The sequence below is a fragment of the Spermophilus citellus genome (assembly GCF_964194105.1).
Source record: "Spermophilus citellus genome assembly, chromosome: 1".
Taxonomy (NCBI): domain Eukaryota; kingdom Metazoa; phylum Chordata; class Mammalia; order Rodentia; family Sciuridae; genus Spermophilus; species Spermophilus citellus.
This window is the reverse complement of record NC_138182.1, coordinates 125,392,630-125,409,430: the sequence shown is the minus strand read 5'-3', so window position 1 is coordinate 125,409,430 and position 16,801 is coordinate 125,392,630. Positions and strand designations below refer to the sequence as shown.

At 46.1% G+C, this 16,801-nt stretch overlaps 1 protein-coding gene across 1 annotated transcript in view; it reads right to left on the bottom strand.

The window, feature by feature from the left end:
• Positions 1-16,801, bottom strand: part of SLIT3 (slit guidance ligand 3) — a 575,787-nt gene that overhangs the window by 186,288 nt on the left and 372,698 nt on the right. Inside the window, exon 5 of the mRNA XM_081292656.1 lies at positions 467-538. Coding sequence (XP_081148782.1) covers positions 467-538 — 72 coding nt within the window. The remainder of the gene's footprint in view (positions 1-466; positions 539-16,801) is intronic.

The window sequence follows — 16,801 nt, the reverse complement described above, 5'->3', positions numbered from 1 at the left end:
AGCATAAAGGAAATGGATTTGGCTACATTTCCCCAAGGTCCTGGGATGTAAGTCCCAGGGGTCTCTCTTGGGACTGATTATAAGAGATCTTCATCATCATCATCATCATCATCAAAGCTCCAGTTTACTCAATACTAAGAATGAATCATTTCCTTTTTTAAAAAACATTTTCTTAGCACATACAACATCCACACTATGGTCCCTATTTTACAGAAGTTGATAATGACTTGCACCAAGGCCGTCCAGCTTGTGTGACGTGAGGCTCTGACCCAGGTGTGGGATTCCAATGCTTGTGGAATGGCCAGGAAGCGCAGGGCTTTGTGAAGCTGCTGTGGAAAACACTTACACACGGCCCTCAATCTCTGAAGATGTCCAAACCACCCTCCTGTCCCTTCTCTCCCCCTCATCCTGGCCAGGGAGCCCGCGTGAACCACATCTGCAGCAAAGCAACAAAAATAGCACTTACAGATTCTTCACGTCAGCGATGCCCCGGAACGCCTTCCGCGGGATCCCCTGGATCTGGTTTTCACTCAGATCTCTAAACAAGAGGAGAAGAGGAGACCAGTTAAAGAGCCAGGCTGCTTTCTCTGCATCTCATTATGATAACAAAAACTCCCAGAGGCTGCCTCCCGGTGGGTCAGAGGTGTTTGGGGACTGTTTAGTCTCAGGCCCAGGCCCTACAAGCGTTCACATTGTTGTGCTAGCATGGCCTTTGCTGAAATGGTTACCAGGCCAGCAGCTGCCTCCAGGGCGGGCGCTGTGGGTGGTCTCGCACCTCCAGGCCACGAGCCAAGATTCTGGGCTATTTGTTGCCGCTCCACACCCAATTCTCTGTTTTGCCACCTCCCAGAGAAGACCTTTGTGCCTCCCTTTCCCCAAAGCATCCCTCCCCCACTGCGAGGTCAGCACCACTCAATCTCCTGTCTCTCAGGCTGTCCTTTGACGTCCAGGCTCTCTGCTTTTGTCATCTGGGATGGGAACAGAGTCTGGCCATCTGATTTTCTGATGGGAATGACCACTTCAGCATATTCTAGAGTCCCACAGACCCCCGGAGGCCTCCTGGCTCTTAGTGACAAGTGTGATGAGTTTAAATTACATTTCTACAAACTGTTCCAAAAATAGGGGTCCCCCAGCACCTTGTCTAGCATTAAGCAGCACTGACATGCTGTTTTGAGGAAGGCAAGGGATAGGGTGAGGGTCCTGCAGCTGGCTCAAAGCCAAGTCTTTTCTGGGGGTTTAAGCAGCCCTGAAGCCTGAGTTTCCTTTCCAAACAACAGATGATGAGAGCTGTTTGGTTTTGCTTTCTGGTTTTATTTTTCTTGCTCCACCAAGCACGTGCACTTGTTTTCATTTGGACTTCAAGCCCACTTGGATCTCAGCAAGTGATCAATCTGTAAAGACCCTTCAGGCCTCCAGGGCACACGAGCCACTCTGCAGAACACTCTGTGAGACAAGCAAGGCTAGTTCTGCACCATCACGGCCGCAGAAGCATCTCCAAAGAGGATGGTGTGGAAGGACGTGTGCGCAGAGACGGCACTAAGGACACAATCAGCTCTGTGTGTGTTCTTCAGACATAAAAGGTGTGTGTGTGTGTGTGTGTGTGTGTGTGTGTGTGTGTCTACATACATATACATAGCTTTACTTTGAAAAGAACACACAGAAAAACCCTCAAATATTAAGGCCAAAAAATTAACCACTCAGACATGACCACTGCTATCAATTAGGAGTAATATGTATGAATTTCACCTCATAATATACAGTCTATTATAAACTATTTTTTTACTTACTATATTGAGAACATCTGTCCCAGTACATCAATGCCAACATTTTTAAAGGTTATATAACATCCCAATTGTATGGATGGCTATATGATCCCAAATTGTTTCGCTGGCATTGATTTGATTTACTTGCCATTTAAAGAAACACTGGGATAAATTTCTCTGCCCATACACTCAGGGACACTTGTCCAGCTTTGGCATGCAGGGTACACACATCCTTGTTGAATTGACCTATAGACAGATTGTTCAGACAGATGCTCACATACTGATTTTTTAAGAGCTCCCAGTCAAAAGCTATGGATGGCTCCCTGTATGTTTGAAAGGAGAGGTCAGACAACCACCCTAACTAAAACATGGGCTGTCTGTCTAAACAGTGTGCAAGAGGGAGGAGGAAAAACAGAAAGTAGAAGAGAGGCTTCCACTTCTTGTTCTCGCCTGCTGAGAAAGCTAAATATGCTCTAAGCAACAGCCACAACTCAGAATGCTAGAGATTGGGAAGGTCTGTTGCTCCCCCCAAAACAAGACTCAGACCTAGGGCAGGTTGCAGGTGTCAGATTGCTCTGTGAGTCCTACAGGTTTCCAGGGCTGCATAACAAGGTGCCCCCCATCCAAATGCAGTTTCCTCTGTCTGCAACTGATGTAAGTAAATTTAGATGCACAATGAGCCCCCTTGCCGGCTCCCCCAACCAGGCCTGATTCAATGAGCAGGGCTCCAGCCTGGAGTCAGGGCACTGAACAAAGCCCATGATGACAGCAGAGGTCAGGCAGTGTCACCCAGGCCACTCGGCTGCTCTCCATCAGCTTCTGGAGAAGGGGCCCAGGTCCTGTCATCCAACTAATGCAATTTCCACCAGGCATCTGGGCTGCACGGGAGCCTGCAGCAGCCACCGTGGGCCCCATCTTTTCTGGCAAGCAAAAGCTGGTTTACAGGCCACTAAGCCCCTGCCTGCCACCCTCCCGGGCTTGGCTGTTATCTTTGGTGGTTCTGGGAGATGAGCTCTGCTCACACATCTGACAAATAGCTGATGAGGGAAATCAGGGGCAAGGGAAACAAACAGGAGAATGTTTAGAATTGTCAGCCTTGACCCTGGCTGGAAGCTGGAACAAGGGCATGTATCCCAGTAATGCATTAAGCCGTTTCGAATAGAAGGCATCCCACCCTGAAACACACCAGAAGAAGCAGCAGCTCTACAAAAGTTCTGGTTTGCAATGTGGCAGGATGAAGATAGGAGAGCCATATTTAAACAGAAAAATATGACGGTATTCACGGGAGGTATCCTATATGTCATTCAGGCAAAATCCTGCTCTTGGGTGGGGCAGCTGCTTTGGTTTCTGGTCGCTGTGTTCTTTCTGCAAATATACTCAGCCTTGCTCTGACTTGAGCCCAGTTTAAGGCATGGTTTGCTTTCTTCCTCTTTACTGTTGCTTTTCCCCTGCCCCAACTGAGGGAAACAGTAGGGAATTTATCTGTTCCCCGTGACAATCTGCTTGTAAATTTCATTAATTTTATTTTCCATTGAGCTTCCCTTCTCCAGCTAACAATCCTGCTGCCATGCATCTGCGGGATTGTATATTGATTTCATAAATACCTCCAGTGGGCTGACAAACTGACAACTTTAATGGTGTTACTGATGGGGCGTGGAGGAGGGTTCAGGGCTGGGTGCTTCATTTTCGGGTAACTATCCCTTCACAATTATCGCAGGGCCTTTGTGAGGGTTCCTAATAGTGTGTTTATCTCAGCATGATGCCAGAGCTTAGAGCTATTGTTAAGTATGATTCTTGAGAGACACAAGAGACACAAGAGCCACCATTTTTCGGCTGACACTCAAATAAAAACAACAAAATCTATCCATAATGCCTAAGAGCCTATTTCCGGCCAATTGATTGTTGGGAAGTACCCTTCACTAGACAAGCAGCTCACAGAAATGCTTGGAAGTGACCAGAGCGGATCCTTTAAAAAAAAAATCTTTTTTTTTTTTTTACATTGGAAAGGTACAAGGTTGGAGTAGGGCGGTGGGAGGGAGGCAAAGTATGCTGTTTTTTCTGGGGACATAAAGAAAGATGGCAGCCGGGGAAAGCTTTCTTGGTTGGGAAGTGGCACCATAGACCCAGATGCCTTTTTAAATAATTAGGGGTCTGAAAGGAAAGAACTGCATTAGCTAAAGTGCATTTTCCAGCTTCCGGAAAATGATTAACTGACTGATTATTCCATCCAAAAACACAAGACCAAAGAGGACTTATTAAGGAGACAGTAAGTCAAATAGGAGTTGGCAAGAACCAATACATCCCGCTTCCAGGAAGCCCTCCCTTCCCCCACCTTTTTAATTTACTAAAATGCTTTGGACACAGATTAACTTTCTTCACAAATTTATTATTGCTTCATCTACCTTGAAATGGGAAGTGCAGACACTTTGATAAATGGATTGAAAGGTTGTCTAGTTCCAGTGGTGCTTTTGTAAGTCTTCCTGGGCCTCCTTGCAATGTCAGGGATGCTTTGTTCTTGGGCTGCTCTCCTCTTTGCTCCAGTGGGGACAAAACACTAACTCTGATCACATTCATGCCACCAGGGAGGCTCATGTGCATTAAATGGCAGTCATTGTGGATGCTTTTCTCTTCAGTGTTGATCCCAAATTATTACCAAGCTACAAAATAAGATTTGGGAACTCCCAGAAATTTGGGGAATTCTTGTTTCTAAAGTGTATGGAGTTACTTATCAGCTGCATGCTTACACAAGTTGCTAAAATACAGCATGACTCAGTTTTCCCATATTTACAATGGGATTATTAATTTTACCAGCTTCATCAGTTAATTGTCAGAACCAAATGCATCCACACACGTAAAGCATGTGGCCCATGAGAAGCCTTCAACAAATGTGTGTGTACGTCTCAGAATTTTCCCCCAGTGAGCCATGGGTTTACACTGCTGGAAATGTCCTTTATCAACTACCCCGGGACACATGCTTCCAACTCGAAACAATAAAACACATAAACGTTGTCAGTACTATTTCCATGAAATCTGAGGGAGGAATTAAAGTTTCCCTCATGTACCATCCAGAAAGTAGTAACCACATTTGATTCTAGATTCTTGAAAATGAAATAAGAGAGATTGATTCAGGAAAAAGGTGGTCTCAGGCTGGGCTCTCTCAGAAGCAATGCTGAGCCTGACTCCTTAAATGACTGATGAATGAAGGCCTCTCAGGAGAGACCAGGGGATGAAAGGGAGTAAATGAAAACAGGTGAGTTCTCAGCCTTGGTCTAAGGCCTAGAGTTCTGTTTCCAAGCAAGGAAGCTGGGCCCTCGGAGCCCTGCCTCAGACAGTGTGTGGATGGGGACTACTCAAGAGAAATGCAAATTCCCAGGCTCTACGTGCCCACCGTAATGCTGAGTGAGGTCATGTCAACAACCCAAGGACAGATTGAAGGGGTACCAGCTATGAGACTTCAGCAGTGAAGCCCACAGATGCAGGAGGTAGAAGCCAAAGGCATCTACCCGAGCATTCAGAAGATGGCTCCAAGGCAGCTCTCTTCAATCAGGAAGCTCTCAGCAAATTAAAGCACTACTCTCCAAAGATGGTCCATCCAGAAGCAAGGACAAGAGGCCACACAGGAGCTAACCTTCCAATGAAACTGGAACAACTCCATGGGTATTTGATGAGGTCTACACTTCCTCTTCCCTCCCGACCCCTTTGCACTGAGATAAATTAGTGGTGCCTTTATAGTAACATTAAAAAAAATCAACTCTTGATTAGTCAAACAAAAATAGGGGGTGATATGAAAAGCTATTTGGAAGCATTATTGGATCAGGGATGAGGATGTGGATTACCACTGTGATTCTCTTTGGCCTGAGTATACTTTCAAATTTTCTGCCTAGTAAGAAGAAACCTGCCCATTGGTGCTTTCGATATCAACCCAAACTCACTTAGGAACTTAACCATCTCTCACAATAATCCACACACCTAAAATTTCTTGTATTCTCAACACTATCCCCTACGTAAAGCTGAATCCTTTGCCTTGCTCCCTGAACCTCAGCTCCTAATATATCATACCCTGTGACGCATCATTCTACTCTAAGAATTAAAGGCAAAGATACTGTTTTGCTTACACGATTTTATACAGCAGAAGGGACAGATGCAGGAGCAAAATTATTCCCTGGGGATTTTACAATGTGGACTTCGGGAAGGATTTATCTTACTAGGTAAATCTCATCTACAGGCAATTTATCTTAATAAGCAAGATTATATGTTTGCAGTTGGGTCACTGTCAAAATCAAATAAGCCCCAAGCATATATCCCAGCTAAGAAGCCCTGACCCTTCCAGCTGGATTTTTAGTCAATGGTATCCTTTGTCCAAGGGAGATAACAATGGCGTAAACGGGATCATTTCTGAAAGAATTGCAACCTATCTCAGGGAGCCAGAGAATCAAAATATCAATGGGGACACAAACAAAAAGAAAAACCCAATTATTTCCCGCTGCTCCAGTTGCTTCTGAATCTTTCATTGCAGCCGCATACACTGAAGTTACTGAACGAAAGGCAGACACAAGAGCCCTCTGTTCTGTCTTCTCTGGCAAGCTCATTAGAATTGTCTTAGCTGCACCCTCACAGGTCTGGTGGATGATCTGCTAGCTCACATTCTCACTTCCCTCAACAGAGATGGACCGGCGCGTCATGAGTTATGGTATAGAAGTGAGCACAATGGAATATCAACCCTCCTGCAGCTCATCCTTAGGAGACTCCAGCTACAGAGAAACAGACTCCCTCACGTTGACAGAAACAAAATAACACCCAGGCACCTCTGGAAACAATAGCAACATTTCACTGCTTTTTTCCTTTCAACAAGAAGAAATCCTGTAGCTCAATACACATTGCTTTTCAGTTTTGTTCTACTCGGGACCCAAAGTCTTTCTAGTTTTTATAGGAGAGAAAGGAAAAGACGCTCAACCAGGACTAGAGGGTGCAGATTTATTTTGTCAGGTACTTTGGCTTTGTCTTTCTGGGAGGCCAATTTGAGAAAATCAGGATGGCATAAAGATGTATTTAGTACTGGGGCCAAGAGCAGTGGCATACACTTGTAATCTCAGTGACTTGGGAGGCCAAGGCAGGAGGATTGCAAGTTCAAGGCCAGCCTCGGCAACTTAGTGAGAGCCTGTCTCAAAACAATAACAACAATAAAAAAGGACTGGGGGTGTGACTCAGTGGTTAAGTGATCCTGGGTTCACTCTCTGGAACCGAAGGAGGTGCAAGGGGAAAGAACTGGTATGGTTTAGGGAAGTCCTCTCACAATAAGTTCATGACCCATCTGATTGGAATTTATAGATGATGCTTCAAAAACATAAAGGCTCCTGTAAGCTTTTTAATCTACGTATGGGGATGGTATTGTAGTTATGCTTCCATTCACTTAGATCTCTCTCTCTCTCTCAGAGAAAATTAAGGATAAATGATGATGTCTAGGTTTTTCTTTAAAATAGACTAAAAGAGGAGAAGTGGGTAAAAGTCTAGATAAAATGAGAAGGGTCATAAGTCAATAGTTTTTGGAGCTGGGTGATGAATAAAATGAAGATTTCTTTATCATCTGAACTTTACTTCAAATATGTGTGAAAGTTTTATATTAAAAAACTATCACAGATACTTGGGACCCATCCCAGATCTATGCAATCTGATTCCTGAGGATGCACTCAGTAGAATGAAGTCTGAACAAGTTTGAGAACTGTGGGTAGAATAATTAGTGTCTTGGGTAGTGCTATGTTAACACCCTGACTCTGATATTTAACAGGTTGGGTGCCTTCGAGAGAATCAGTTCAGTTCTCTGAACTGCAACTTATACTTCTTAGACAGGCATTACAGGGAAGGCACAAGCAAGAGCTTTCTAGAACCTAATGCAACCTATAAATGCAAATCACTAACTTCATGTGATTAGCATGAAGTTAACAAATGCATACCTTATTGCCTTAAATGTTTAGGTTGGATTTTAGGGAAAACCTTAAGCTCAAGATGCAAAGGTCTCCCATGTCTCATTGAAGCTGCTGGTGTTGGACGAGATGCCTATAGGATGGATGGCAGGAGAGGTCTGAAGTGGAAAGAGCCACATTGACTCTGTGTTTTACAAAGCCACTCAGGGACCCAGTCTGAAGGCTGACCTAGAAGGGGTGAGAGGTCATGGATGGCTGAAGCTTCCCCTGGGATCCCAGAGGCATAGCCAAAGAAAACCAAGCCCTGTATGGGAGACTCTGGTGGCTAGAATTAGGACATTCCTGGTTAAGTTTCACAGATGAGTGATTCCTGACAGTTTTCCTGGAGAGGCCATTCTGGAGAGCAGGTGATGAACAGTACTGAGCATCCAGACTGAGAGACAGATATGGAGCTGTGACCTGGGATGCACACCAGAGCAAAGAGGCTTGCTCCCAGGAAGCTTTCTGACCAAAGGGAGGAAGGAAAGGCTGCAAACAGATGCAAAAGGAGTTAGGGTTATTAGATCGCTCTCATTAGATTCCAGCACGGGCATCCTTTGTGTCTCTTGATAAGCAGATGTTCTCAAGATCTCAAATTCTTTAGGGACATACAGGTAAAGTGAATGAGTAAATTGGGCTGAGTGTGGACAATCATGAGTAGTCAGGGCCGAGCTGAACCTGACTACTGGCCAGCTATCTATATTTATTTCCAAAATACTGAAACCAAATAATTCCTTATCTGATTAACAGGACACATCAGACCTGGGTTGAATTTAACCTGTAAATCCAGTGAGGGGTTGGAGGATGTCACCCCACAGGGGGAGATCTGCTAATTCTGGGACTGTACAGTCCCATAGAAATATAACATGGGCCACAGATGCAATTTACAATTCTCCGTTAGCCAAATTAAAATGGTAAAAAGAAATAGTTGAAATTATTTTATTATTTTTTAGCTTGATAAATGGAAGCTATTTGTATTAGAAGAGCAAAAGTCGTGTAATTGTAACTGGTTCCATAAATGTACTGGTTCTATACAGCCACATGTGGCCAGTACCTGCTGGGCCCACAGTTCGGGGCTAGAATAAGGGCTAGCTCTGTGGCCTCTCAATGTCAAGAGAAGGGAAGGTTTCCAGGTGTTGGAGCATGAGGTAGGATTCTTAGGGTTTTCACTGTGTCAGCGGGAGATGTGGAGGAGAGTCATCCAGGGTTGAAGGCCATGACTCCAGGAAAGCAAACCACAGCTCACAATAGTCCAGCCATTTAGCCATCTTTCCTCCTTTGAGCAGAGAAGCTCCCTCCAACCACAGGATTTAATCTTTCCAAACCACCACTGTGCCAGGGCTGGCAGGGTTAACCACTGCTTCCAGGCCAAACAGAAACTTTCTTCATTTAATTATCCCACGTAACTCCAAGTAATGCTCTTTGTGTTCACAAGATAGCATTATAATTGACTGATCATCTCCAGCAAAGGGTGCAGAGGCTGAGCTGCTCCACAGCTCACTAATCCCTGGGATTATCACAATTTAGTGACAAGGCAGCTGCATTAGGTGGGTTTGGGGGGGCTGTCATTAGCAGCCCAATCATGCCTTCTGTTCTGGTCCAGGCTTCCCTGTGTCACCCAGGGGTTCAGGAAACATGAGCGGGATCCAACTACAGCCTCTGCCTCCAGAGTCCACGATGCACCTGTCACTGTGTACCTATCAAGGACACAACCATGATTTTGGTGTCTTTATATTGTGTGGAGAAATCTGGTGCTGAAAATCTGATCATGAGCATATAATTATGTGTCTGAGAGAGTGCCATGCCAAATTTTGGGCCTGAAGGGATCTTCTGGTTTAATGTATCAACCTTGGCGGGGTGGCGGGGGGGGGGGGCAGTTACACTGGTTCCAAAGAATGGAGACCCTGTTTTGTTTTTTCTCTTTGTTTGAAGTGATGTGTCTGCCCAATGGCACTGGGAGAGGGAGGCTCCAGCCTCCCCTCCCCTCCTCCCTCTCTCTTGCAGCCATCTGAGGCTTTCATCCCTAATTTGATTGTCGTAGCTGAAACTGTCAATCTAAAATCCAGTAGCATATCTAATGCTGGCTGGACAAGAGGAAGGCAGGGGAGGAGAGGGGGAGGAGAGGGGGAGGCAAACTCATCTGGAGAAGTAGCTTTATGTAAATCGATCCTTTGGCCCGAAAGCCAGAGCTGGGCATTTGCTGATTAATTGGAGAAGCGTCCTTGTTCCTGTGTCTTCTTTGGAGAGATGGCCCAAATTGAGTCCTCTCTTCTTCTCAGAGACATTCCCATGCCAAAAAGCTTTTGCAATTAGGAGATGAAACCTTGTGAGTGAGGGGGAGGTGGCGGGGGTGGGGGGAGCATTTATTGAATTGCTCTGAAATGAAGTGTGTGCCTTTGGCCTGCTTCCTGATTAATGGCTGCCCTGGGCCCCCTCGTTTGCCTCAGTTTATGGACCCTTAGCCTAGGTTCAGAGGCACAGTACCCTGGAGGTGAAGATCTGTTCTGGAGATAATTAGCAAAAAATGAGAAGATGGGGACTGTGTTTCTAAATTTTTTTTCTTTTTTTGGTAAATTTATATTTCCAGTTACCATGTGGGCCCATTTCGTCAATGGCAGGGAGGGAGATGAGAAAGAACCTTTGAGTAAAATGTGGTCTTTTTAACTCAGTAATAGGGCAAAGTCTGTAAATTTTCCTTTCCCTGAGAGCTAAAGGCAAACTTGCCACTTAGCACTGGACAAAGTGAGTGTGGAGCAGGGAGGTTGCATGGGTTAGCTGCGTGCCTGCTGCAGGTCAAGCTTAAAGTTGGTGGTCTTTTCTGCTGGCTCTCTCATTAAATAGTGGCTTCATGTGGGCAAGGGGTTCTGCTGAGCATGAGGCTTGGTGTATGATTTAAAATATATTTCCTGAACGGATTTAAAAAAGTGAAAATTATTTCATGCCCTTGCCGAATTCATGGATGATCACGAGTGAATCTCAAGCTCTGGGATCATTTCTTTTCCCCAACTCCAGTTTGTCCTTGGGATCACAGAGCTCTCCTGCCTTCCTTTACCCTTCCGTCTCTGCCTGGGTGCCGTGCGTGAGAAGGAATGCCACTAGAGCAGGCTTGCAGTCTAAAGAGTCACAGAAAAAACTTCGGCTGAGAAGGGAAGGGAGCCCAGCTGGAGGGGAGATGGGCAGGTGCACTGGGAAGGCGGGCCAGGGAGACGGAGGGCTAGGACTCCCCGAAGACGGCAGAGGCCCGGTGGAAACCTGTCTGGAAGGGTCCAACAGATTTGGAAAATGAATTCAATCCAGAAAGGGGACATGTGCCTGGCAATGCTTCACCTCCAAGAATGAGTCCCCCTCTCCCCTTTCTGAGTCCTGGCACCTGTGAGACCAAGATGACATGGATAAGGAAACTCCAGGCATGGAAAAGATGCTTTCACTGTGGACCCCCCGGGGACTCCCGAGGGGATGATAGGCACACAGAACATTCTGATCATCTTGGGGATAATCGACACTGATCTGACTTCTTCCTGCCAAGTTGTCTAAAAGACCTGACGCCCTCCCAAGGATGGGCAGGAATAAAACTGTGCAGGAAATGCAAGACAGAGAGGAGGCAAGGAGGGAGAAAGCCAACACTCCTACCTGTCCCCAGCAGCTTCACCTGTTCAGCCGGAGAAGGGGAAAGGTTTCCTTGAACACTTTTTGGGTTCCCTGCGTGCCTTGCCCTAAACACATCCATGCTGTGGCTTAGCGACCCCTCCCTTCCACTCAGGGACAGAGCCCTGGGGCCACCAGACTGTGGCCTCTTCTGTTTTACTGGAGGCGATGAACTCGGCTGAGACAGGGTGGGGAGGGCTATGCCTCGGGCTGCCGCTGTCCAGAGGCCAGGATTTAGAATGCAGGCCAGGAAGGGTGGCTTGTACTTGCCTGTTCTTTCTTGTAACTTTTCAGAACCCCATTAAACAAGTGAAACCTCCGTGGTGAAGGTGAGATGCTATCCTGGGGCCATCTGCCGATAAAATCAATGCAGCTTTAGAAAGGCTCAAAATTATCTTCTACCTAAACAGGAAAGCAATTCAGCAAGAGCTCAGCACTCTGAGTGACAAGGCTGCTTCCCGAAGCCCAGCATGGGATGAAGTGTATGGTGGCTTAACCCATTAAGCTACGCTAATACCACGGGAGGACATTTCTCATTATGACCTCTTGTACTATTTATTGTTCCATTCAAAGCAATTACAGTTATTGCTAACAACTCACACCTGTGGAGGTCCTGTACCGGCTGAAGGAGAATAGATGCTGTTCTCTGCCTTATTTATGTAAAAACAGATGCAGTTCAATAGATTTATACCACGTTTGAAGTTAACACTAATATTGAATCCCAGACCCACTCCTGGCCACTTAGCTGGAAAGGCGCCAGACAAGGGACAGGAGAATTAGGAGAACCCATCGAACTGCAAAGATGAAATTAATTAGTGAAGGACGTGAGACGGCGGCCACTGGTCTCGTAACAGATACAGTCCACTCCCTTGGACCCAGCAAAGAGGAAACGACCTCCATAGTGGGAGGCAGAGGGACACAGAGAAGGGATGAGGAGGCACTTTACAGAAATGCCTCCCTGGGACTATTTGTTGACTGTGCCTGGCCCACATTCCCTGATAACTTTCCTGCCTGGCCCCACAAGTCCTGCCCTGGCCAAGACATCAGGAAACCGGGAGGCATGGCAGGGAAGCCGGGCTCAGTAGCTGGGAAGTTCCTGGGGAGAATCCTGGCTTTGCCATTTGCTACCTGTGTAACTTTGTATAAGTAAATGATAGTGTCCACACCTCAGTGTCCTCAGCTATAAAATGGGGACTGTGGAATTACTGATGTCAGGGAATTACTATGGAATGGCTAAATGTACGTGGCTCATAAGAGGCACTTAATACATATTAGTTATCTATGCTTGTACACGTTCAAGTTAGCACCTACACACTAAGAAGAAGACAAGAAACTTCCTGTCTCCTTCCTCAGAGAGAATCACCCAGTGCTCTGGCTTGGAGCTTCAGTGTCTCCTGAAGGCCATGGATTACAGGCTTGGTCTCTGGGCTGGTGCTGTTGAGAGGTGGTGGAACCTTTGAGAGACATGGTCAAGTGGAAGGTCTTTAGGTCATTGGGGAAGGTGCTACTGAACGAAACACAGGACCCAGCCCATTCCTCTTCCTCTCTTTTACTTCCTGGCCATGAGTTGAATGGCTTGGCTTTACCATGTCCTTCTGCCATGATGTGACCTCCCCACCTCTAAAACACAACTGGGCCAACAGCTCATACACTGGAACTTCCAAAACTCTGATCAAAAATAAATCCTTTCCCTTTACAAGTGGAGCTTCGCATGAATTTTGCTGTAGTGAGGGACAGATAAGTAATGCCCAGGAACTCTAACACTGGAAAGCAGCAAGGCCAGGCCAACTTCAACACAGAAGAAAGTGACAATTGGGTTCCACTCAGTCTGTTGTGCCTCACAACTTCTCTGACCCTGCAGGGAGACTCTTACTCATGGAATTGACCAATCTCCCTAGGATGGAGAGGGTGCATGGCAAAGAAGGGGACACAGGTTAAAGCTTCCCAGCTCCCTGTCATCCCTGGGAAGCTGACTGGGAAGTGATTGCTCTGCAGAGAGGCTGGTGGAGGGGAAGGATGGGGAAGCTTGGGCAGCTGGAAGGACAACTCTGAGACCACAGCTGGTGGGGAAGACCAGGAAGTAGCCTTGATCCAAACACATAAACTAGACTGAGAGCAAAATGTCGGGTCAGCCACCTCTGTGTGACTCAGGCGAGTCAAGGTATCCACCAAAGGGGCCCAGGGTCATGCAGGAAACAACCAAAGAGGAAAGGTGAGATCCATGAAGGCAGGAAAGCAAGTGGAGTTTGTTTCTACTAACACTAGTTCCTTGATGGTCATTCCTCTCTCTGGAGAAGGGAATCCTCACAACTCCATTAAAACTATTTTAGTGAAGGACCATCATTTCTAGGGTGACCACAGTGGACCTAGGGAGTTAGGCACTGTGGGTCAAAGCTAAGAAAGTGAGGAGACTCGGTCCACAGTGAGGACAAAAACGACAGCAGGTATGATGTCATCTCTGCAAACAGGTCGGCTGTTGGAGGCAGACCCAGCGATCTTCGTCCTCTTTCTTTCTCCAAACCCAGAGGGGGAGGCTGCTTCAGGAGTGAGGGGAGGGGACACCTCAGTGCTGATGCGGAGGCCAAGTCTGGGAACAAATTAAGTGGTCCCAATTAAACCTAGATAGATAAGAGAGGACAGTCCCCATTTAATGTGACAGTACCTAGGATGTAGTCATTTCAAAATAATAATATATTTTTTCTTTGAATTAAATTAGAATAAAAAAACAAAGGTGAGAGAACAGGAGAGGGGGGGGGGAGAGAGAGAGAGAGAGAGAGGAAGAAGGAGGGAGACTGACACAGTGAAACAGAGACAATAAAACCAGAGGAAACAAAGGGTGTGGTGGGGTCAAGGACAGAAACACAGACACAGAGAAAGTCATTTCAGAGAACACACCATGGAAGGCAGCAATAGGCAGAGAAAGGATGGGACAGGCATGTTCACTCGGAAGACACACATGGGTACCCAGGGTTCTTCCCCAAGAGCCCAGTGTCTGGGCTTTCTCAGAGGAGGGGACCCCAAACTGGAGGGGAGTCCACAGATCTTTACGCTCTGGGGACAAGGAAATGCTGTCCTGTATGGACCCTGCACTGAGCCGAGACCTCTGTTCCCCAACCTGGCCTTGTCCTCCTAGATGGACCTCTGTCCCAGGAGGGGAGCTTTCCAGTAGAGAGGACCCTTGCTGGGGCTTCCCAAGTGCCTATCCTCACAGCAACACATCCTTCCTGTCCCCCTCAGCTCCCAAAGCCAGAGACAAGGTTTTGGCCAAGGTAACTTGTACAGGCTTCAAACTTTTCACATTACAAAGCGAGTTTTTAAAAGCTCCATAAAATTTCAAGGCACATACTTAATGTTCAAATGGTTGACTATATCGATTCCTACCCATCCTCTAGTATCTTAAGTTTACCCAGAGGACCATTTTATTTAATTAACTCAGTGCTTTATTAATATAAATATTCTCCTATTGATCATAAGAGCGCCTGACAGGCACTCAGGCTGGGTGTACATCACCTTCCCTCTGAGCAGCGCCACTTAGAGGAGTAGCTGGCTGGGAATCAAGGAGAGTGGCAGGAAGTGGTCCCTTGAGATGGCAGGCGCAGATGAATCTATAGCATTTTTATGGAGAGAAGTGGTTTTTTTTTTTTTTTTTTTTTTTTAAGATTCAGCTCCTTGTGTCTCTTAAAGCAGAAAGCATATGGAAATGAGACACGAAAATGGTCTTGGCTTACACGTATCAATTAAGCACGTCAATACCTTAATTAAATTGCTTGACTAATGAGATTTATCTCAATGAATATGTTTTATAGTTATAATAGCTTTTTTGGCCACTGTTCAAAATGTCAAATAAATTGTGAAAAGGGAATTAAAACGAGACAAATTGACGTGCTGAACTGCAGCCAGTTCCCCCTTCCTTTCTTTCCCTGCATTCATGTGATTTTTGGAGAATGTATATGAAGTAATGGGCCCTATAATGCCTTGGCTTCTCAAGAGTCTTTTAATCCTTCAATTCTAATCCTTCTTATCACTTTTCTAAGACTTACACCATTGAACCTGCAAACGCCCTCACTTTCTTCTGGTCCCTGGAGCTTGCTCTTTGATAATCTGGACCCAAAATCCCAAGTGCACCCACTGAAGGAAAAGCAGACTATTTGCCCTGACAAATGTAACCTCCCAAAAATCAGGGCAAGAGGTTAAAAGGAAGTGTGAGGAGGCGATTAGCATGACTCGAAAAGACCTGGGTAGGTCTGTGGTACAGCTCAGGGGCAGAGCACCTGCCTGGCATGCAAAGGCCCTGGGTTTGATCCCCAGCACCATAGGAAAAAGAAAATAATTCTGGGTAAAAGTATTCTTAATCTCTTATGTAAATGTCTCGCTAAGAGCTAATTTTCTATAACTAAATGATGTGCAGTGCAGTAAAGATTCTTGCTTCTCTTTCTACTCTTTTTCTGAGCCCGTTTCTTAGTTGATTTCTGTATATAATCATAGTCTATCTCTCTAAGAATAAAATAAAACAAGGAGAACCTTAGACAGGTCTGAACTTTAAAATATAATAAGTGAAGATAAAGTCATTAAGTGACACTGGGCGTTTGCACTGCTGCTGTGGATTCTTCTCCACAAGTCAGAGACAGGATGAGTGAAGCACAGAGAGCGTCACATAGGCCTGGAGCTGTTATTGGAAACGTAAATGCAAAAAAGAAAACGACAGGAGAAGAGTGTATGCTCCTTAGGGTATTCATGCAAATACACAATTGCATTTCAAGGCTTCGGTCCCTGTTCCAGGTGGAAGCCTCAGCCAGGTCACTGGGTGGAACGCTGCCCCACATCAGGGTGACACAAAGCAAGAAGTAGGCACCTTTTTGACTTTTGTACTCTATGACTCTCTCTGAATCTGAGTCTGGCCTGTGCTTGGGTCCTCTCACCTTCCCCCAGCCAGCTCCCTCCCAGTTCCTCAAGAATCCTGGTTACCAACAGAGGTCCCTGAGAGAAGCAGGACCTCCAGCCCCAGCCCTGGAGCTCAGCCTGTCCTCCCTTTGCTGACAGGATCTGGCCAAGGTTAGGGGAAAGGATGAAACACCCAGTCATTACTGGATCTATTTAAAATGGAGCATCTTTGCTTGGAACCATTGAAGCTCAACAACTTTCAGAGTGAAAAGTGAAGAAAACTGAGGTTCCCAAAGAGAAAGGACATGCCCATAGCCACACAGCTTGGGGTCAAAACACAGGCCCCTGACTGTGGGCAGACTCCTGTCCTCCCCATGTATGGAGAGATGTGAGGCGGTCTGGGTGTAATAGCTTTCATTTTGGCTGCCAGGGTGTACCTGGCTGATCTGGTTAACTGGACAGGTGTTCTCCTTCCTTGGCTAACTTTTTATATTATGCCCTGGGCCAGGTGAATGAACAGTCCTTCTGATGCTCTGCCCACATTTAAAATAA